Source organism: Vipera ursinii (genome assembly GCF_947247035.1).
Source record: "Vipera ursinii genome assembly, chromosome: 5".
Lineage (NCBI taxonomy): Eukaryota > Metazoa > Chordata > Lepidosauria > Squamata > Viperidae > Vipera > Vipera ursinii.
Window position 1 is genome coordinate 99,310,328 of NC_139518.1, and position 21,799 is coordinate 99,332,126.

The following is a 21,799-nucleotide window of genomic DNA, read 5'->3' on the forward strand; positions in this document are numbered from 1 at the left end:
TTTATCTATTAATCTATCTTTATTAATATATCCAGGGCTTTTTTTGTCACAGAACGCTCAGAACGGAGTTCCGGCACCTTTTTTGGATGGAACCTTGTAGGGAAGGCAAGGCAGGTTGTATGAGGTGTGTGAGTTCCGGCACCTTTTTTCTTTTACAAAAAAAGCACTGAATATATCCATCTACTCTATATCTACTCACCTAGCCATGTATCTATCAATCTATCTACATCAATCTATTCATCTATCCATGTTATCTATATCTAATCATCTATCCATCTCTTTATCCATCTATCTTTATCAATCTATCATCTGTCTATCTAGTTATCCAGTCATCCATATCTATCTATCTATCGTCTATCGTCTATATCGTCTATCTATCATCTAATACTATCCCTTCCATCCATCCATCCATGTTCTATCATCTATCTAATACTCTCTATTCCATCTATCTATCCATCACCTATCTATCTATCTATCTATCTATCTATCCATCCATATCCATCTCTATCCATCTCTTATCCATCTATCTATCTATCTATCTATCTATCTATCTATCTATCTATCTATCTATCTACCTATCTACCTATCTATCTACCATACATTCCTGTTTCTATCAAGAGAATCTCTTTCTCTCTCTCATCTGTCACTCCATGAGGCAATGAAGAGAGAGAATCCCCTGGGTCAGGGGTGGGCAACCTCGGCTCTTTTAGGACTCATGGACTTCAACTCCCAGAATTCCTGAGTCAGCTATCCTATGCTGACTCAGGAATTCTGGGAGTTGAAGTCCATGAGTCCTAAGAGAGCCGAGGTTGCCTACCCCTGCCCTGGGTTTACACTTCGCCCCGCCCACTCCCGCCCCCTCTGACCCTCATTCAGAAGGCGCCTTCCTCAACTTCCGGGTTCGTCCGTGACGTCATCGGGCAGCGCCCGGCGTCGCTCCAGCGGCGACGTCACTGCGGCGTGAAGGGCTGCGGGCCGGGATTTCTCCCCGCCACTTTTGTCGCCGCCGGGCTGGCCGGAGCCGGAGCCGGAGCCATGGGCAAGGAGCAGTTCCGCGAGACGGACGTGGCCAAGAAAATGTGAGGCGCCCGGGGCCGCCCTGAGAGGGTGGGGGGTTGTGCCCATGCGTGGGTTTTTTATCCATATCTATCTATCTATCTATCTATCTATCTATCTATCTATCTATCTATCTATCTATCATCTATCTATCTGTCTACTTTCTATGTTTCGTCTATCAATTATCTGTATCTCTATCATCTATCTATGTAGTTTTATCAGTTATCTATATCTATTTATATCCCTGTCTATATGTAGTCTATCAATTATCTATATCTCTATATCTATCTATATCTATCCCTATCTATCTATTTTCTATGTATCGTCTATCAATTATCTCTATCATCTATCTATGTAGTCTATCAATTATCTATCTCTATATCTATATCTATCTATATCCCTATCTATATCTATCTATCTTTTTATGTAGTCTATTAATTATCTATGTCTCTATATCTCTATCTATCTCTATCCCTATCTATCTATCTATCTTATCTATATCTATATCTTTTTATGTAGTCTATCAATTATCTATATCTCTATATCTATCTATATCCCTATCTATCTACTTTCTATGTATCGTCTATCAATTATCTCTATCATCTATCTGTAGCCTATCAATTATATCTATCTCTCTCTATATCTATCTATAAGGTAAAGGTAAAGGTTCCCCCACACATGCGTGCTAGTCGTTTCCGACTCTAGGGGCCAGTGCTCATCTCTGTTTCAAAGCCGAAGAGCCAGCGCTTGTCCGAGGACGACTCCGTGGTCATGTGGCCGGCATGACTAGATGCCAAAGGCGCACGGAACGCTGTTACCTTCCCACCGGAGTGGTCCCTATTTTTCTACTTGCATTTTTACGTGCTTTCGAACTGCTAGGTTGGCAGAAGCTGGGACGAGTAACAGGCGCTCACTCTGCAATATCTATCTATATCTATCTATATCTATATCTATCTTTCTATGTAGTCTATCAATTATCTATATCTCTATATCTATCTATATCTATCCCTATCTATCAATCTATCTTCTTTCTATGTATTGTCTATCAATTATCTCTTATCATCTATGTAGTCTATCAATTATCTGTGACAAAAAAAGCCCTGGATATATTAATAAAGATAGATTAATAGATAAAGAGATGGATAGGAATATAGATAATGTATGGATAGATTGATATAGATATTGATGATATAGATGGACAGATGACTATAGATAATGGCTAGATGAATTTGTTGTTGTTGTTAGTTGCGAAGTCGTGTCCGACCCATCGCGACCCCATGGACAATGTTCCTCCAGGCCTTCCTGTCCTCCACCATCTTCTGGAGTCCATCTAAGCTCACGCCTACTGCTTCAATGACTCCATCCAGCCACCTCATTCTCTGTCGTCCCCTTCTTCTATTGCCCTCAATCTTTCCCAGCATTAGGCTCTTCTCCAGTGAGTCCTTCCTTCTCATTAGGTGGCCAAAGTATTTGAGTTTTAGCTTCAGGATCTGGCCTTCTAAAGAGCAGTCAGGGTTGATCTCCTCTAGGACTGACCGGTTTGATCTATCTATATATCTATCTATATCCCTATCTATATCTATCATCTATCTTTTTATGTAGTCTATTAATTATCTATGTCTCTATATCTCTCAGATTATTCTGTACTTTTTACAATAGCAGGATAGGTACCATTGGTTTAGTTGACTGCTTGGGCATTCTAAACCTTCAGCAAGCCTTCCCCGCATTCTGAACCAGCTGTTTCTTATTGTTCCAGTTACCACTGGTGTTAAATAGCAGGTTCTTTGACGCAGGAGGGACACGGTGGCTCAGTGGGTTAGGACGCTGAGCTTGTCGATCAGAAGGTCAGCAGTTTGGCGGGTCGAATCCCGAGTGCCACGTAGCAGAGTGAGCGCCTGTTACTCGTCCCAGCTTCTGCCAACCTAGCAGTTCGAAAGCACGTAAAAATGCAAGTAGAAAAATAGGGACCACTACGGTGGGAAGGTAACAGCGTTCCGTGCGCCTTTGGCGTCTCGTCATGCCGGCCACATGACCACGGAGACGTCCTCGGACAAGCGCTGGCTCTTCGGCTTTGAAACGGAGATGAGCACCGGCCCCTAGAGTCGGAAATGACTAGCACGCATGTGCGGGGGAACCTTGACCTTTACCTATATATCCCTCTATATCTTTCCCTCTCTCTCTCTCTATCTATCTATCTATCTATCTATATCTATCCATATCTATCTATCTATCTCTATATCTTTCTATGTAGTCTATCAATTATCTATCTATATATATCTATATCTATCTCTATATCTCTATCGCTATATCTCTATCTTATATCTATCTATATACTATCTATGTATCATCTATCAATTATCTCTATGTAATTCCATTTTTGTGCTTTTTTTAGTGTTATTTATTGAAAAACAGCCGCCCCCCAAAAAACTTCCAGGATATGTTTAGCGGAAAAGGGTTAGGGGTTGATATTGCAGATTAGTATATGGAAGAATTAAAATATCTTACTTTAGTTGCGCTTAGTTGTTTTATTATGCCTTAAGGGCATCAAAATTATGGCATGTAAAATTATGCTTAGAAGGCTTCCAGATATAACTTTGAAAGTTTGCACCCTGTTTTGTTTTTTATTTTTTTGTCCTGGGGAGGAAGCACCTTATTCCACCCTGACTGAGATTTGAAAATAATCACCAAGGACCAGTTTTGGTCGCCATGATATTAAAAAAAATATTGATACTCTAGAAAGGGTGCAGAGAAGAGCAACAAAGATGATCAGGGGACTGGAGGCTAAAACATATAAGGAACGGTTGATGGAATTGGGGATGTCCAGTTTAATGAAGAGAAGGACGAGGGGTGACGTGATAGCAGCCTTCCGATATCTCAGGGGATGCCCCAAAGAAGAGGGAGTCAAGCTGTTCTCCAAAGCACCAGAAGGCAGGACAAGAAGCAATGGATGGAAACTAATCAAGGAGAGAAGCAACCTGGAACTAAGGAGGAACTTCCTGACAGTTAGAACAATTAACCAGTGGAACAGCTTGCCTCCAGAAGCTGTGAATGCTCCAACACTGGAAGTTTTTAAGAAGAGGCTGGACAACTGTTTGTCTGAAATGGTATAGGGTTTCCTGCCTGAGCAGGGGGTTGGACTAGAAGACCTCCAAGGTCCCTTCCAACTCTTGTCATTCTGTTATTCTGTATCTCTACCTCATGATATTCTGTGTTGTTTTTTTGTTCTAGAAGCCACATCTGCTTTGGGATGAAGTCTCCTGAAGAAATGCGGCAACAGGCTCACATCCAGGTGGTCAGTAAAAACCTGTACAGCCAAGATAACCACTCTCCTCTTCAATATGGCGTCTTGGACCATCGTCTGGTAAGACTTCTAGGTGCTCAGTCTGATTTGGGCATGTCAGAAGCGACTGAGGGAGTAAATATCTGAAGAGTTTCAGAATAAGTCAGGTAATGGTAAAATAAAATCTAGGAAGTGTTCAGGTGATTGGAACCGAGAAATCAATAAAGCCCACGGGTGTGTGCGTGTGTGTGGAGGTTTAAAACAGAGAGGCTACAATTTGTCTCCCATGTTCCTCTTGTATTTCCTGACCATGCTGAGCCGATCGGTGTTTGATGCTTCATTTAGCGAATTATATAATGTTAAGTTTTGTTTCTTTTATCATTTGTTCCCGTGCAAGCTCACATCGTCGTATATTTTTATAACGATGGTATTGCTTTCTGGGATTATTGCTGTCCTTAAGACATCCTTCGGTTTGGATCTGTGCAAGAGTTGTGAATCTGGAGATGGGCTATTCTGGAGCGAAATGAAATGTTCCTTTTTTTCCTCCAGACCCAGCTTTTCAAGAGAATAGTTCTAAGCATTTGTTGGAAATAAAATTCTTTGTGCCGTAAGTGACTTTGAGGTATTCCAGACCTTTTTTTTTCTCTAGATATCTCCACTTCAGCTCCTGGAAAGATTGTAAGGCTGTAGAGTGCTCGTGTGCCTTATTTCTGTTCCTGAAATTCTGTGTTTAATTTTAAGGGAAAAGTCTTGATTCATCTAATAGTGCCTTGACAAATGTACATCTCCATCCATTCTTTTTTTATTCTCTTATGCAAGGGTACAAGTGAAAAAGACCATCCTTGTAAGACCTGTGGAAAAAATCTGGCAGAATGTTTGGGGCATTACGGCTACATCGACCTGGAGTTACCTTGTTTTCACGTGGGATACTTCAAAGCTGTGATAGGGATTCTCCAGGTAAGGTCAAGTCAAAAGCTGTAGCGGAAGCATCTTTCACTCGAACTGCTGTCAAGCTGCAGAGTACTTTGCATTCAGTTTAGAAAAGGTGCGTCGTAATGCGCAGGAATGCAAGCATCTGGGCTCATTAAAGCGGCTGCATCTCTTTCTGCAGTTGCACAGTTTTAGCAGGAGGGACTTTCCAGAACTTTCCTACACTTCTGAAAAGTGATTTGGTAACTTTAATGAGGTGTGTTGAGGATGCATTTACACTCTCGTATGTGCCAAGGGGCTGGACTAGGGGCTGACACAAGGCAGAGGGTTGTTCACCAGAGGGAAGGAAGAGAAACAATGGATGGAAACTGATCAAGGAGAGAAGCAACCTGGAGTTAAGGAGAAACTTCCTGACAGTGAGGACAATCAACCAGTGGAACAGCTTTGCCACCAGAAATCGTGGGCGCTCCATCACTGGAGAGTTTTAAGAAGAGGCTAGATGGTCACTTGTCTGAGATGGTATAGGTCCTCCTGCTTGAGCAAGGGGCTGGACTAGAAGACCTCCAAGGTCCCTTCCAGCTTCTATTCTATTCTGTTCTATTCTATTCCATTATCATTATTATTCTATTCCATTCCATTCCATTCTTATTATTCTATTTTCTGCTCTATTCTATTCTAAATGTAATCTGAACCCATCCATAATGTACTGTTTAATTAGAAGAGACATGAAACGTGATGCAGTAATGTGATATCTGTCTGTTTGTCTAGCCATCCATCCATCTCCATCTCTATTGTCTGTCTTCCTACCTACCTACCTACCTACCTACTTATCATCTTGTGTGATAGGCAACAGTGTAATTTTGCTTTTCAGGCATTAAAACAGTATCAACAGTTATAGTTTATAGTTTATAGTTTATTAAATTTTTATACCGCCCTTCTCCCGAAGGACTCAGGGCGGTGAACAGGGCATATAATAAAAATACAAAAATACAAAAGTTAAAATAGAATTAAATTAATGCCCAAAATAAAACAATAAAATATACAAATATTTAAAACCCTAAAATTAACTCCCCATCAGGCCAGGCCAGCTTGTTCGAATAAGTGGGTCTTTAACCCGCGCCGGAAGGAGCGGAGATCCGGTGCCAACAGAAGTTTGATATAGTATAGAAGAAATGCATTTGCAAGTATCCTCTCTTGAATGAGCTTCTTTGCTTCGACAGGCAAAAATGTTTAGTTGACTTGTTTGGCCCTAGACGCTAAGCAGGGGCAGAACTGTTTAGCCGTTGGATGGAACACTATCGGAATTCATTGCATTTTGTTGCCTTTATGTTGTTTGAGCTGTGAGGTGTCCAAAGTCGGTTGGAAATGAGCAGGCACAAAAATCAAACATCAGGTTGGTGGGCTTGACTGGGAAGGCAAAAACATATCCTGGAAGAAAGAATAGCAAACACCTTCTCACTTGTGAACAAAATTGTGTAGCTGTGTCTGTGAAGTGACCTGGAATCCAGCTTAACTCAAGTGTGACTTGACTTGTACCATTATGAACAGTTAATTATCTGGAACAAAGTCTGTGCTCTCTTAAGCCCTGATATTTATTTCTGTGTCTTGTCTATTCATCTTCAGTCTGGGATTAATCTGCATATTCGTTGCAGGGGAAGTTGTTAACTGTGTTGAATTCTTCCAGATTGCTGATCTACATTCACTTGCTTGAGAAAAAAAAATCCAGTTAAATTTAGAGGAACTTAACTTCACGTACAAGTTGCATATGCGCAGATTTCCTGTGTTATATGTTGTATCCAGCCTACTGTTTCTGCATCGTATCGGTGAAATGTTACATTAAATAAAACTATTTTGCAAATTGTTAACCTTCATTAAGATTAATGAAGTCTTCAGGAGGCCTGGAGCCTTCGCCAAACGTTTGTAAGTATTTAGAAATAGGTTTTGTTCAGAGCTTTTGGCGTTTCTTGATATACGAAGGGCAATTCCTGACGTACAAATTCATCCAACCTTTTTGCCTTGCACAAAGTCATATATGTGCATGTAGGTGTTTGTGTATGTATACGCATTTATTAAAGCCAAAGAGGTTTGTTGTTTCTTTTGCTGTAGGAAAGCTGGCCTTAAAGCTTTTCTCCTTCTCTTTTTTTTTTAGATGATTTGCAAAACTTGTTGCCATATCTTGCTGACCACTGAAGAACAGAAACAATTTTTGGATTATCTGAAGAGACCCGGTTTGACCTATCTCCAGAAAAGGGGCTTGAAGAAAAAGATCTCTGAAAAATGCAGGAAGAAGAACACGTGCCCACACTGTGGTGCTTTCAACGGTAGGTTTGATTCTCAACCCCTTCTGTCGGTTGGAGTTTACACGCTGAGTACAGCAGATGGCAGTAGCACTTAGTCTTATATACCACTTCACAGTCCTTTGCAGCCCTCTCTAAATGGGCTGGAACTAAACGCGCTTCTTCTTCACTTACCGGAAAACCGTAACATTTGCACCATCTTTCTGCATTTGGGGGGTGGTGTCCTTACGGCAGAAAAAACTTTCCGTTTTTTTTTGTGCGCCGAGCAGCACACGTCAATTAAAAGAGCGGATTCGTGTCAACCTGGGCTTGCAACCTTGTTCCCTTGCAGGTACTGTGAAGAAGTGTGGCTTGCTGAAGATAATCCACGAGAAGTACAAGACCACCAAAAAGATTGTGGACCCCGTTGTGTCTCATTTCATTCAGTCTTTCGACACTGCAATAGAGCATAACAAAGAGATCGAACCTTTACTGGGAAAAGCCCAGGTGAGGCCCCAAAACATGTCAAACCATTTGTTAGCCCAGTTTCCTCTTCTCCGCAGCAATCCAGGTTTCTTTTCTTTTTTAAAAATATTAATTTTCCAATTTTACATTTGCGCATTTACAAAGCAACGCGGTGTCTGGGTTAACCAATAGTTCCTGTGCTTTGGGTAACCAAGATTTACCTTGTCTCACTTCATAACAAAATGTAATATCCAAAATACACGTTTTTATCTATTTGAATGTAATCTTGTTGTATTTCCTAAAAGTTACCTGTTTCCCACCATATTAAATCATCTACTTAATAATACAATATCCCCTTTAATAAATCAAAACCATTAAATAAATTACCTGGGTTAATCAATAAATCAAACATCTTCATAATAATTAATGAATCCAGGTTTCTGTTGGTATGTGAGATTCCCATGGATGTCACAAGAGAAGTAAATTATCTTCGACGTCATTTTTTTTTGTAGGATTAGGAAAGTACAAGTAGTTCTCGGGTTATGATCACAGTTGAGCCCAAAATCTCTGTTGTTAAGTGAGACGTGTTAAGTGAGTTTTGCCCCATCTTACGACCTTTCTTGCCACCGTTGTTAAATAAATCATGGGCAGTTGATAAGTTAATAACCCGGTCGTGAAGTGAACATGGCTTCGCCCGTTGACTTTGCTTGTCAGATGGTCGCAAAAGGGAATCACATGATCCCGGGACACTGCGACCGTCGTAAATGTGAACCAGTTGCCAAAGGTCTGAATTCTGATCATGTGACCACGGGGGAGGATGCTGCAGCGGTCGTAAGGGTGAAAAACAGTCGCCGGTCACTTTTTTTGGTCAGTTTCGTCGTAACTTCAAACGGTCGTTAAATGAACTGCTGTAATTTGAGGACTGCCTGGATTGAAACATCACAGGAGAGTAAATGATCTTAAATGTTGTTGGGTGTTTTTGTAAGATTAGCAGACTGCAAGTAGTCCTTTACTGACGACCAGAATTGAGCCCAAAGTTTCCGCTGCTTAAGCAAGGTGTAGTGAAGTATCAACCTCTCCTGCCACAAGTTGTTAAGTGAATCACTGCAGTTGTTAAGTTAGTAACACGGTTGTAAAGTGAATCCTGCCTTCCTCTTGAGTTGGTTATGGTGAGTTGAGCACGGCAAGTTGGCTGTATTGAGTTGACCACACAAGTTGGTTGTATTGAGTTGGCCACGGTGAGTTGGCTGTACTGAGTTGAACACGGCAAGCTGGCTGTTTTGAGTTGACCACGCACGTTGGCTGTATTGAGTTGGCTACGGTGAGTTGTCTGTATTAAGTTGGCCACAGTAATGAGTTGGCCGTGGCGAGTTGTCATAGACCCAGATATAGGATGATTGGGCAAAAATGTGACCCTCTTGTTTTTGAATCTTCCAGGAGAACCTCAACCCCCTGATGGTGTTGAACATCTTGAAGAGGATCCCTGCAGAAGACATCCCTCTGCTCCTGATGAACCCCGAATCGGGGAAGCCTTCCGATTTGATCCTGACCCGCCTTTTGGTTCCCCCGCTGTGCATTCGGCCTTCTGTGATCAGCGACTTGAAGTCCGGCACCAACGAGGACGATCTAACGATGAAGCTGACGGAAATCATTTTCCTGAACGATGTGATCAAAAAGGTGGCTTCTTGTTTTGCTTTGTGCGGTTTACAGCGGAAGAAAAGTTTTTTTCCCTTTGATTATTTGTTTCTTATTTACCTTTTCTCCCCCCCCCCCTTTCAATTTGAAAAAAAGGGAAATAAATCCATGTTGTTTCCGTTTTTTTAAAAAAAAATGACAAAGAAAATTGGTCATATATTACAATACCCATCTTACCCTTCCCCTCTCGCTTTAAAATATGATTTGTAAAAAGTGGAGTAGGAAACCTTTTATTTAAGGCTGTTTTAAGTATCCAGTCCTTCCACTTGCTGTACATAATGTGCTAACTGTAGAGCAGGACTTTGATTACATGCTTAATCTTGTCTCTGTTGATTTGGTTTCTTTTGGCTTGTTCGGCTGCTTCCTGTCCGTTCAGCATAGAATATCGGGAGCCAAAACTCAGATGATAATGGAGGACTGGGATTTCCTGCAGCTACAATGTGCCCTGTATATTAACAGCGAACTTTCCGGCATCCCCCTCAACATGGCGCCCAAGAAATGGACCAGAGGTTTTGTTCAACGACTGAAGGGGAAGCAAGGTCGGTCTTAGCTGCCTCCATCTTTGTGGGCCCACCGTAAGGCATTTGGCGGCCATTAGAAAATAAATCCCAAGTCTCATTGTCATCTCTGGCCACCCTGATACATAAGTACAGGTGGTCCTAGACTTCTTGTTAGTTGCGAAGTCGTGTCCGACCCATCGCGACCCCATGGACAGCATTCCTCCAGGCCTTCCTGTCCTCTACCATCTTCTGAAGCCTCCTGCTTCAGTGACTCCATCCAGCCACCTCATTCTCTGTCGTCCCCTTCTTCTCTTGCCCTCAACCTCTCCCAGCATGAGGCTCTTCTCCAGTGAGTCCTTCCTTCTCATTAGGTAGCCAAAGTATTTGAGTTTTAGCTTCAGGATCTGGCCTTCTAAAGAGCAGTCAGGGTTGATCTCCTCTAGGACTGACCGGTTTGATCGCCTTGCAGTCCAAGGGACTCGCAGGAGTCTTCTCCAGCACCATAGTTCAAAGGCTTCAATTCTTTGGCACTCGGCCTTTCTTACGGTCCACTCCTAGACTTACATTATCTCATTTTCCCTCTTTCCTTTTTTTTAAATTTTATTTTCAAGGCCGGTTTAGGGGAAACCTGTCTGGGAAGCGAGTCGATTTCTCAGGCAGAACGGTGATCTCTCCTGATCCTAACCTGAGAATTGATGAGGTGGCCGTGCCTGTTCACGTGGCAAAGATTCTCACCTTTCCTGAGAAGGTAAGCCAGAATGACCTCCTCCCTTACTCTCTGTGCTTTGGTGTAGAAGCCCTCTCCAAGGTGCCTTTGCTTGAATGGAACTGAAACGGCTCCAAGGCTGCGTTAATGGGGATAGGATCCCCGCTGGCTGAGGAATTCTGGGACTTGTAGTCCACAAGTCATAAAAGGGCCAGGTTTAAAGACCCCTGGTCAAGTCTAATGAAAAGAAGGACCAGGGGAGACCTCTTCCAGTATCTCAGGGGCTGCCCCAAAGAAGAGGGAGTCAAGCTATTCTCCAAAGCACCTGAAAGCAGGACAAGAAGCAATGGATGGAAACTCATCAAGGAGAGAAGCAACCTTGAACTAAGGAGAAATTTCCTGACATGTGAGGACAATCAACCAGTGGAACGGCTTTTCTCCAGAAGCTGTGGGTGCTCCATCACTGGAGGCTTTTAAGAAGAGACTGGACAGCCACTTGTCTGAAATGGTGTAGAGCAGGGATTTGGACTAGAAGACCTCTAAAGTACTTCTCAGCTCGGTTAATTTTGTTAGCCTGTTATTCTGTTAACTGCAACCCAGCAAGAGTGAAATAAGTCAGAATTGTATTATTTGTAATGGTGGGAGGATCATGATAGTCCCTGTCCCGGGTGTGGCGGTGGTCATGATGCTAATGCCATATATTAACCTTGACGTATTTATTAAATTTTGCATAATGTTTTCACATTTATCTTATTTTGCCAACTCTCAGCACATGCTCCATATATCCTGTTCTTTAGGTCATCATCAGGCTGAGGATTAATTTATTTTAATTGGGGTTTTATTTATACAGGGATAAATTTAATCTTTTTTAAACTTGGTTTTTAACTTTTGTATTTTTGGTTTTTAATTACCCTGTAAACCGCCCTGAGTCCTCCGGGAAAGGGCGGTATATAAATGTAATAATAAATAAATAATAAATCATAAAGTGGTGAGTTTTTTTCCCCCCATTACACACTGGACCTTTGAAGTTGTATTTCCATTTATTTTATTTTTATTTGCTCTTCCCGCTGCAGATAAACAAAGCCAACATCGGCTTCATGAGGAAACTTGTTCGAAATGGTCCAGAAATTCATCCCGGTGCCAACTTCATCCAGCAGAGGCATACGCAAATGAAACGGTACGGCCTTTGATCATAAGTGGCATTTTTCTACCTCCCCGTCCCCTGTTCCGGCACTTTCAGTCCTCGCTTAAGTCATGCATAATTCTGTTAATTCAACACAATCTGGGTTGTCGTCTTCTTCCCGTCTGTTTGCTTCATTTCTTTTGCAAAGGGCCCTTCTGTGTCAAATGTGGGCAAAATCGACCCCCGTAAACGTTATTTCCCAGGAAGGCAAGGGATGTGCCTGGATTCCAAGTCAGCTGATAGAAGCCTGTCCAGTTTTAACTGAATTCAATTCACCGCACAGTTAAACGCGATCACCTTGCCGATCAGCCCTTTGGACAACCGAGGGCGTTACTCTTTCTCTTCCTGAACAGTTGAACGCGCAACTGTCGATCGTTAGATGAAGAACAAGTTTTAAGGCAATCGTTTTTATTAATAAAAGAAGGCGTTTCCAAGGGGTCAGGGGTTTTTTTTGGAGGGGGGGGGCGGTTTAGAAGAGGTAATCATTTCATTAATTGATGATAAATGATCCGTTTTTCTACTACTTGGACAAGTTTTTACACAGACGGGGCTATATTTCTCGAGAGGTTAAGCCAGGCGGTCTTCAAACTTGGCCCTTTTATGACTTGTGGACTGGCTGAGGAATTCTGGGAGTTGAAGTCCACAAGTCATAAAAGGGCCAAGTTTGAAGACACACACACACACACACACACCAGCTTAATCTATGTAACATCAAGCAGCTTCTAACAGCCAAGCAGACAATAGTTGGAAATATTTACGTGCAAGTTTGAATCAAATTCTGCGCTTTCTTTCTCTCTTCCTGCCCCCGTGTAGGTTTTTGAAGTACGGGAACCGGGAGAGGATGGCGCAGGAGCTGAAGTACGGTGACATTGTGGAGAGGCACCTGATAGACGGAGACATCGTCTTGTTTAACCGGCAGCCTTCTTTGCACAAACTCAGCATCATGGCTCACATTGTAAGGGCTTATATTTTACCTTTTTTTTCCCCCCTAGCAGCTTTCTCGTCGTTTCGTGGTCTTTAGGAATGAGACCCAGTGGGTTTTTAGTAAGAGTAAGAGAAGACCGGGGCAGAAGAGATTGTCCGTGTCAGACGTCAAACACAACCTGGGCAACTGGCTTTGGGATCCCTCTAGGAACAAAGTTGTTTAGCAACAGCATCGTGCTAAATTTGTAGACGGAGACATTTCCTGAGAACTAGAGCAAATAGTCAGTGGAACAACTCGCCTCCAGAGGTCGTGGGCGCTCCACCACCGGAGGTTTTTAAGAAGAGACTGGACAGCCGTTTGTCTGAAATGGTACAGGGTCTCCTGCCTGAGCAGGGGGTTGGACTAGAAGACCTCCAAGGTCCCTTCCAACTGTTATTCTCTTACAAGTAGTTAACTGTTCCATAGCTTATGTAGAAAGTAGAGCCAAATCTAAGCTGCCAAACGAGACGGCTGAACTTCTAATAAGTATAGACAGGTCGTCCTTGAACTTACAATCCTTCTTTTAGCGACCGAAGTTACAACGCACCAAAAAAAAAAGTGAGTTACGACCGTTCTTCACACTTACGGCCATTGCAGCCTCTCCGGGCTCAGCGGATCAGAATTCAGACGCTTGGCAACTGGCATGTAGCTAGGACGGTTGCAGGGTCCTGGGCCGACGTGATCCCCTTTTGCGGCCTTCTGAGAAGAGGAGTCAAACGGGGAAGCCGCTTAACGGCGTTACCGTACGCCTGGGGAAATATGTCGTTCTCTTTTTTTTGTTTTGTTTTGTTAAAAACGTGCCCTCTTCAAAGCCGAAAGACAGACAGTTCCCATTATTCCCGTCGGTATATTTAAAAAACTTTTCTTTTTTTTCCCTCTTCCTTACCTTGCTTTGATGGCGTGTTCCAGGCTAGGGTAAAACCCCACCGGACTTTCCGGTTTAATGAGTGCGTTTGCACCCCGTACAACGCGGATTTTGATGGCGACGAGATGAATCTTCACCTCCCTCAAACCGAAGAGGCGAAAGCCGAAGCGCTGGTGCTGATGGGGGTAAGCTGGCCTCTCCTGTCCCTGGTGTTGCGACGGAATAAACCAGGAGTAGGCAACCTCGGCTCTTTTATGACTCATGGACTTCAACTCCCAGAATTCCTGAGCCAGCATGGCTCAGCTTGGAAACCTCTCCCTTTCCCCTCAACATAGCTGACTCAGGAATTCTGGGAGTTGAAGTCCACGAGTCATAAAGCGGCCTAGGCCTAGGCCAGGGGTAGGCAACCTCGGCCCTTTTATGACTGGTGGACTTCAACTCCCAGAATTCCTCAGCCAGCATGGCTCAGCTTGGAAACCTCTCCCTTTCCCCTCAGCATAGCTGACTCAGGAATTCTGGGAGTTGAAGTCCATGAGTCATAAAAGAGCCGAGGTTGCCTACCCCTGGAATAAACCGAGAGGCTGCTGGTTAGTTCTCCTGGTTAGTTACAGCCTTCATGACTTGGAGGTTTTCCAGGGCCCCAACGGTGCTTTTTTTTTTTCTTTTTCCCTCCCCCAGGAGGGAACTGGACCTTCTTGTTTTTCTGTGAAGACATTTTGCTCCTCATCCCAGGAGCTTCCTCAGCTCTGACTGGATGGTAAGGAGGATTTATACTCCTTGCAGACCGCTGGTCATTTGCCTTCTTTGAGAGGGTCGTTGAGGCCACTTGGAGGTTTGCCTGTGTCCTCAGGGTTGTCTGAGTAGTACAGGAACCATTTGCGCTTCAATTTGAGATGCAGATAACACAGACACATCCCCCCCACAGCCTGTGCTCCACACCCATTTGCACCACTCAGGTGACCCTGAGGACACAGATAAACCTCCAAGTGGCCTCAATGACTCTCTAAGACAGGGCTAGGCAGCTTCGGCTCTTTTATGACTCATGGACTTCAACTCCCAGAATTCCTGAGTCAGCTATGCTGACTCTGGAATTCTGGGAGTTGAAGTCCATGAGTCATAAAAGAGCCGAGGTTGCCTACCCCTGCTCTAAAAGGATGCAAATGACCAGCGGTCTGCAAGGAGTATAAATCCTTCCCTTCCCCACCATCCGGTTCAGAGCTGAAGAAGCTTCTTGGATGAGGAGCGAAGCATCTTCAGAGAAAAAAAAACAAAAGTCCAGTTGCTTCCTGGCGGGGGACAAAACCCCACCTTTGGCACAACTATCACCTGGATGACTGAGAATCTCCATAGAGAGAAGGTTTTTTTTTCCCAGTGGTGCAAATTGGTCTGCACAGTTGCAGATCCTCCCACTGAACTGAAGCCGTCAACTCAGGTTTTGGTCACCGTGATACAAAAAAGATGTTGAGACCTTGGGGGCGGCGGGGGAGAGAGTGCAGAGAAGAGCCACAAAGATGATTAGGGGACTGGTAGCTAAAATGTATGAAGAACAGTTGCAGGACTTGGGAATGTCTAGTCTAATGAAGAGGAGGGGGGACATGAGAGCAGCGTTCCACTGTCTCAGGGGCTGCCCCAAAGAAGAGGGAGTCAAGCTGTTCTCCAAAGCGCCTGAAGGCAGGACAAGAAGCAACGGATGGAAACTCATCAAGGAGAGAAGCAACCTAGAACTAAGGAGAAATTTCCTGACAGTTAGAACAATTAACCAGTGGAACGGCTTTGCCTTTAGAAGTTCTGAGCACTCCAACATCGGAGGTTTTTAAGAAGAGACTGGACAGCCATTTGTCTGAAATGATCTAGAGTTTCCTGCCTGAGCAGAGGGTTGGACTAGAAGACCTCCAAGGTCCCTTCCCACTCTGTTACTCTTTTATTTTGTTAATTTGATCTCAAGAAAACAAACTAGAGTTGTTCCGTGAGTTGTGGGGGGGGGCGCTCAGTGGATTCCTACCTTGACAAGACGTCCAAGCTGAGGTCTTTTAGCGAGCCTTAGGGCCCCAATTCTACCTTGAACGCCTTATGGTTTAGCTCTAGTCTATTTCATTTTATGCCGCGTTTTTAATCTTTCCTGCTTAGCGATACTGTTTGCCGTATCTTCGGAGGAGTTCGGTAATAATTCTTTTTATTGCGCGCCTTGAAGCAACCAACTCCAATTAAATTTGAAGCTAGTTAAGTTCACTAGTTCTAATGCAGGTCCTCGGTAGAGCTATTTTACTAGCTCATTGGGGGGGGGAAACACCTGTGGGTTTCTGTTTGCTGTCAATCAAGTTCTAAGCCAAGAAAGCATCTCTTCTTCCCCCCCCCCACTTGTCTGCTGTTCCTTCAGGTGAAGAATTGTGTCACTGTTTTTTCCTCCTTTTTGCTTTATTTTCTTTTTGAAGCCCAAATATACAGCATCTGGCAATTCTCCTGTACTATCCAGATGTTTTAGCGCCCTCCTTATCTCAAGTATATCTTACAGTATATACTGCAACCCTGAAAGTTAACTAATTAGCTTCAGACGTGAGGGTACGCAACATGATCTGATCTGATCAATTTCTTTTCCGGGAGGAAATCTAGTACGGAAATAATATATATATATATATATAGGGAACGGTTGCTGGAATTGGGTATGTGTAGTTTAAGGAAGAGAAGGGTGAGGAGTGACATGATAGCAGTGTTCCAGTATCTCAGGGGCTGCCCCAAAGAAGAGGCAGTCAAGCTGTTCTCCAAAGCACCTGAAGGCAGGACAAGAAGCAACGGATGGAAACTAGTCAAGGAGAGAAGCAACCCGGAACTAAGGAGAAACTTCCTGACAGTCGGAACAATTAACCAGTGGAACTACCTGCCTCCAGAAGTGGGGAATGCTCGCAACACTGGAGGTTTTTAAGAAGAAACTGGACAGCCATTTGCCTGAAATGGTATAGGGTTTCCTGCCTGAGCAGGGGGTTGGACTAGATGACCTCCAAGGTCCCTTCCAACTTTATTATTATTATTATTATTATTATTATTATTATTATTATTATTATTATTATTATTATTATTATTATATTTTCTTTTCTCAGACCAAAGCAAACTTGGTAACTCCAAGGAACGGGGAACCTCTTATTGCCGCCATTCAAGATTTTCTGACAGGTTTGTGTTTTAAATCATATGACCAATAGGAGTTGCATTGTATTAACTTCAGTCTCAAATACATCTTTGTGAAAATTTGGGGCATAACAGGAACATTTTATTTTGGTCTTTCCAATTGGTTCGTTTGTCCAGTGTTTTGGGGAAACGAAACAACCCCCCCCCCCCAAAAAAAGACCTGAGGGTGAAAAACAGAAACGAATATCCCCCTTTTTTTTTCAACCTGAGCCTTGTAGGGAACTTATTGTTAGGAGAATGTTGGAGGTCGTTTGCTCCTGATTGAAATAACATTTCCTCCTAAATTAAGGAATTAATACAGTGTTGCAGGGTTGTTGTTTTCTGTTGAGAAGTTTTGTATCGAAGTATGTCTGAAATAAGGTCAAGGTTCCCCCGCACACGCGTGCTAGTCATTTCCGACTCTAGGGGCCGGTGCTCATCTCCGTTTCAAAGCCGAAGAGCCAGCGCTTGTCCGAGGACGTCTCCGTGGTCATGTGGCCGGCATGACTAGACGCCAAAGGCGCACGGAACGCTGCTACCTTCCCACCGGAGTGGTCCCTATTTTTCTACTTGCATTTTTACGTGCTTTCGAACTGCTAGGTTGGCAGAAGCTGGGACGAGTAACAGGCGCTCACTCTGTTACGCGGCACTCGGGATTTGAGCCGCCAAACTGCCGACCTTCTGATCGACAAGCTCAGCGTCCTAACCCACTGAGCCACTGCGACCCTATGTCTGAAATAGTTACGTGCAAACTGCAGCACTGGACCCCACTTTTTTTTTTGAAAGTTTTCCTTAAAACTCAGCTTTTGACATAGTCTTTCCAGCTTTATAAAGGTGAAAGAAAGTTTGCCTATATAAAGAAGGAAAGTGCCAGAGGATAAAACGTTTTGCTTCTCTTTAATCACATTTTTTTTTGCTCTTTTACCCTCTTTCCATGTAAATGATCTTTGTAAAATAAATACAGCGGTCTTTATTTTGGGATTGTTTTGCGTCTCTGTTCTGCGCAATGTCGCGGTATGAAAACCTGAGGGCTGATAAAATGCACCAGGCTTAATGCTTTTTCTTTCTTTCTTTCTGCTTTTCGTTGCGGATTTTTTTAAAATTTTATTTCATGTTTTAGGTGCTTATCTCCTCACGCTAAAGGACACTTTCTTTGACCGAGCGAAAGCGTGTCAGTTGATCGCCTCTATTCTGGTGGGCAAGGATGAAAAAGTGAAAGTTCGCCTCCCACCTCCAGCAATTCTTAAGGTCTGGCAGAGAGAGGGGGAGGGGGAGGGGGGAGGAAGAGAGAGGGAGGGATGCAGGGAAAGGGAGGGAGGAACGAGGGAGAGGGAGGGAAGGACGGATGGATGGAGGGTAAAAGAGGGAGAAAAAGGAGAGGGGGGAAGGGACAAGGGAGAAATGGGAGGGAGGAGAGAAGGGAGGGAGGGAGAAAAAGATGGATGGACAGGGAGGGAGGGAGGGAGAGGGAGAAAAGGACAGGGTGGGAGGGACAAAGGGAGAGAGGGACGGAGGGAGGGAGAAAAGGACAGGGATGGAGGGAGAGAGGAGGGACAAGGCAGAAAGGGACGGAGGAGGGAGGGAGAGAGAGAGAGGGAGGGAGAAAAAGATGGATGGACAGGGAGGGAGGGAGGGAGGGAGAGGGAGAAAAGGACAGGGTGGGAGGGACAAAGGGAGAGAGTGACGGAGGGAGGGAGAAAAGGACAAAGGGATGGAGGGAGAGAGGAGGGACAAAGCTGAAAGGGACGGAGGAGGGAGGGAGGGAGAGAGGGAGGGAGGGAGAAAAAGATGGATGGACAGGGAGGGAGGGAGGGAGGGAGAGGGAGAAAAGGACAGGGTGGGAGGGACAAAGGGAGAGAGGGACGGAGGGAGGGAGAAAAGGACAAAGGGATGGAGGGAGAGAGGAGGGACAAAGCTGAAAGGGACGGAGGAGGGAGGGAGGGAGAGGGAGGGAGGGAGAAAAAAGGATGGAGAGAGAGAAAATGAGAATGAAGATGCTTGAGTTCAGTAGAATTTTCTGGAACAGGCTCATTTCTTACAGGCATTAGTAGCAGGATCCTTTGGTGCTCCTGGGCCATGGATCAAAATAAAATTTTGAAGGGAAGGGCGCTCTTTGATCTGAGGCTCCTTGTTTAATCACACTGCAATAAATGAAGCCGAGTGAAATATAGGAGAAGCTTCATTTTTGACAACTAGTTGTGGGCAGGTGTGAATCTATTGTTACTCCAGGCAAAAGTCTGTCTGAGTTTGGAATGTTATTGGGGCGAGTGGAAGAGCGTTAGAACCATCCCAGTGTGGTTGAAACAGTCCGTTTTCACGTTGCAGCATGTCGCACTCCCCTGATCAAAGAGTAGGAATAGATAAGAAACAAGACCTACAAACCTGGGTTGGGCAACTGACAATCACACCCCTGCCGAGTAAAACCCTGTAACCTTGATCATCAAACGTAACATCGCTCATTCCTTGTGCTGTCCCGCACACACACATGCCACGGGTGTAAGGAGTCTTTATTAAGGCTTCCGAGCCTGAATTGGTATCCCTCAGCAATTCCCTGTGCCGGCACCAGCTCAACCCCAGGGAGTTTCACAGGCTACTCAAATGAAGCCAACGCTAGTCCTCAAGGCAAGGCAAGGCCAGGGCCCCAGCTGAGGAAACACAATCCGAAGTTGGAGGCAAGAACACACAGCAAGGAAACGAACACGGTGTTCCCAGCATCATTTTGCTCCCTTTGCTAAATAACTGCTTCCTGGTGCAGCTCATCAAGAGGGGTGAGGCTGCCTCCTCGCGAGCAGCCTGGCTGACCTTTGCGCCTGCCTCCTCTCAGCCTTTCGGATCTGGAGGAGGAGGTAGTTCTTCATCTCCACTAGCCAGCTGTAGCTGCGTGCCCTCTCCAACTCCAGGCCTTTGAGCTTCCCGGCTGCAGTTGGGCCTCTCTTGTCTCTGCCCGTCTGCTTGCGCCCCTCCACTCCTCTCTCGTAGCTCTCAGCTGCCAGCTCATCCACCTCTGAACTAGCCTCTGGAGAGCATTCTTCCACATCCCTATTTATAATCCTTTCTTCTTGGCCTCTTTTTCTTTCCTTTTTTAAAAGCCGGTCACCCTGTGGACAGGAAAACAGGTCTTTAGCGTCATTCTGAAGCCTGGGGACAGTTGTCCAGTCAAGGCCAATCTCAGAACCAAAGGCAAACAATACTGTGGGAAAGGAGAAGATTTGTGCAATAATGACTCCTGTAAGTAGTACGGCTCCCCTGATTTGTTATCGTTGATTGCTAGGATTTCTTGCAAAGATTTTGCTGTTCACTTTAGCAGCAGTCTTCTTTTTTTTTTGCAGGCTGCGAAAAACAGGAATGGAATGGAATAGAATAGATGCAGAATGGAATAGAATAGAATGAAGAATGGAATAGAATAGAATGAAGAATGGAATGGAATAGAATAGCATAACGTAGAATAGAATAGATGCAGAATAAAATAGAATAGATGCAGAATAGAATAGAAAGGAAATTACAGAATAGAATAAATGCAGAATAGAATGGAAATTACAGAATAGAATAGAATAGAATAGAATAGAATAGAATAGAATAGAATAGAATAGAATAGAATAGAATAGATGCCGAATGGAATAGAATAGAATAGAATAAATGCAGAATGGAATATAGAATAGAATAGATGCAGAATGGAGTAGAATAGAAGAATGGAATGGAATAGAATAGAATAATATAGAATAGAATAGAATAGAATAGAATAGAATAGAATAGAATAGAATAGATGCAGAATAAAATAGAATGGAAATTACAGAATAGAATAGATATAGAATAGAATAGAATAAATGCAGAATGGAATATAGAATAGAATAGATGCAGAATGGAATGGAATAGGATAGGATAGAATAACGTAGAATAATGCAGAATAAAATAGAATAGATGCAGAATAGAATGGAATAGAATAGAATAGAATAAATGCAGAATGGAATGGAGTGCAGTGGAATAGAATAGAATAGAATAGAATAGAATAGAATAGAATAGAATAGAATAGAATAGAATAGAATAGAACAGAACAGAATAGAACAGAACAGAACAGAAGAACTTTGCACAGACAGAGAAAGAAGGATGAAAAGCCGCGTCCTCTGGAATGTTTAGCTAGACAACTAAATGCATTTGTGTTTCAGATGTTACAATCCACAACAGTGAGTTGATGTCCGGCAGCATGGACAAAGGAACGCTGGGATCCGGATCCAAGAATAATATATTCTACATTTTACTGAGAGATTGGGGCCAAGTGGAGGCGGCTGATGCTATGTCAAGATTAGCCAGACTAGCTCCTGTCTACCTCTGTAAGTATCTTGAACCACAAATTGTTGTGCAGACTTTTCCAGGGTACCTGTTTGCCTGTGCCCTTGCACACCAGCAAAAGAAGGATGTTAAAGTGAGAGCAAAGGAACAAAAAAAAGCAGTGATCTTTTAATGACAGAGTTGGGACCTTGGGGGTCTTGTAGTCCAACCCCCTGCTCAGGCAGGAGAACCTTTACCATTTCAGGCAAATGGCTGTCCAGTCTCTTCTTAAAAACCTCCAGTGTTGGAGCTTTCACAACTTCTGGAGGCAGGTGGTTCCACTGGTTAATTGTTCTCACTGTCAGGAAATTTCTCCTTAGTTCCAGGTTGCTCCTCTCCTTGATGAGCTTCCATTTGTTGCTTCTTGTCCTGCCTTCAGGTGCTTTGGAGAATA

At 43.7% G+C, this 21,799-nt stretch overlaps 1 protein-coding gene across 1 annotated transcript in view; it reads left to right on the forward strand.

Moving 5' to 3' along the window:
• Positions 1 to 942: 942 nt before the first annotated feature.
• POLR3A (RNA polymerase III subunit A) overlaps positions 943 to 21,799 on the forward strand; it is a 49,197-nt gene continuing 28,340 nt past the window's right edge. Inside the window, exons 1-15 of the mRNA XM_083364166.1 lie at positions 943 to 1,079; positions 4,285 to 4,417; positions 5,156 to 5,293; positions 7,416 to 7,587; positions 7,895 to 8,049; positions 9,445 to 9,684; positions 10,079 to 10,241; positions 10,814 to 10,950; positions 11,982 to 12,085; positions 12,905 to 13,046; positions 13,965 to 14,105; positions 17,016 to 17,085; positions 18,200 to 18,327; positions 20,169 to 20,307; positions 21,243 to 21,407. Of these exons, the coding sequence (XP_083220292.1) occupies positions 1,036 to 1,079; positions 4,285 to 4,417; positions 5,156 to 5,293; positions 7,416 to 7,587; positions 7,895 to 8,049; positions 9,445 to 9,684; positions 10,079 to 10,241; positions 10,814 to 10,950; positions 11,982 to 12,085; positions 12,905 to 13,046; positions 13,965 to 14,105; positions 17,016 to 17,085; positions 18,200 to 18,327; positions 20,169 to 20,307; positions 21,243 to 21,407 (2,071 nt within the window). The 5' untranslated portion in view covers positions 943 to 1,035. The remainder of the gene's footprint in view (positions 1,080 to 4,284; positions 4,418 to 5,155; positions 5,294 to 7,415; positions 7,588 to 7,894; positions 8,050 to 9,444; positions 9,685 to 10,078; positions 10,242 to 10,813; positions 10,951 to 11,981; positions 12,086 to 12,904; positions 13,047 to 13,964; positions 14,106 to 17,015; positions 17,086 to 18,199; positions 18,328 to 20,168; positions 20,308 to 21,242; positions 21,408 to 21,799) is intronic.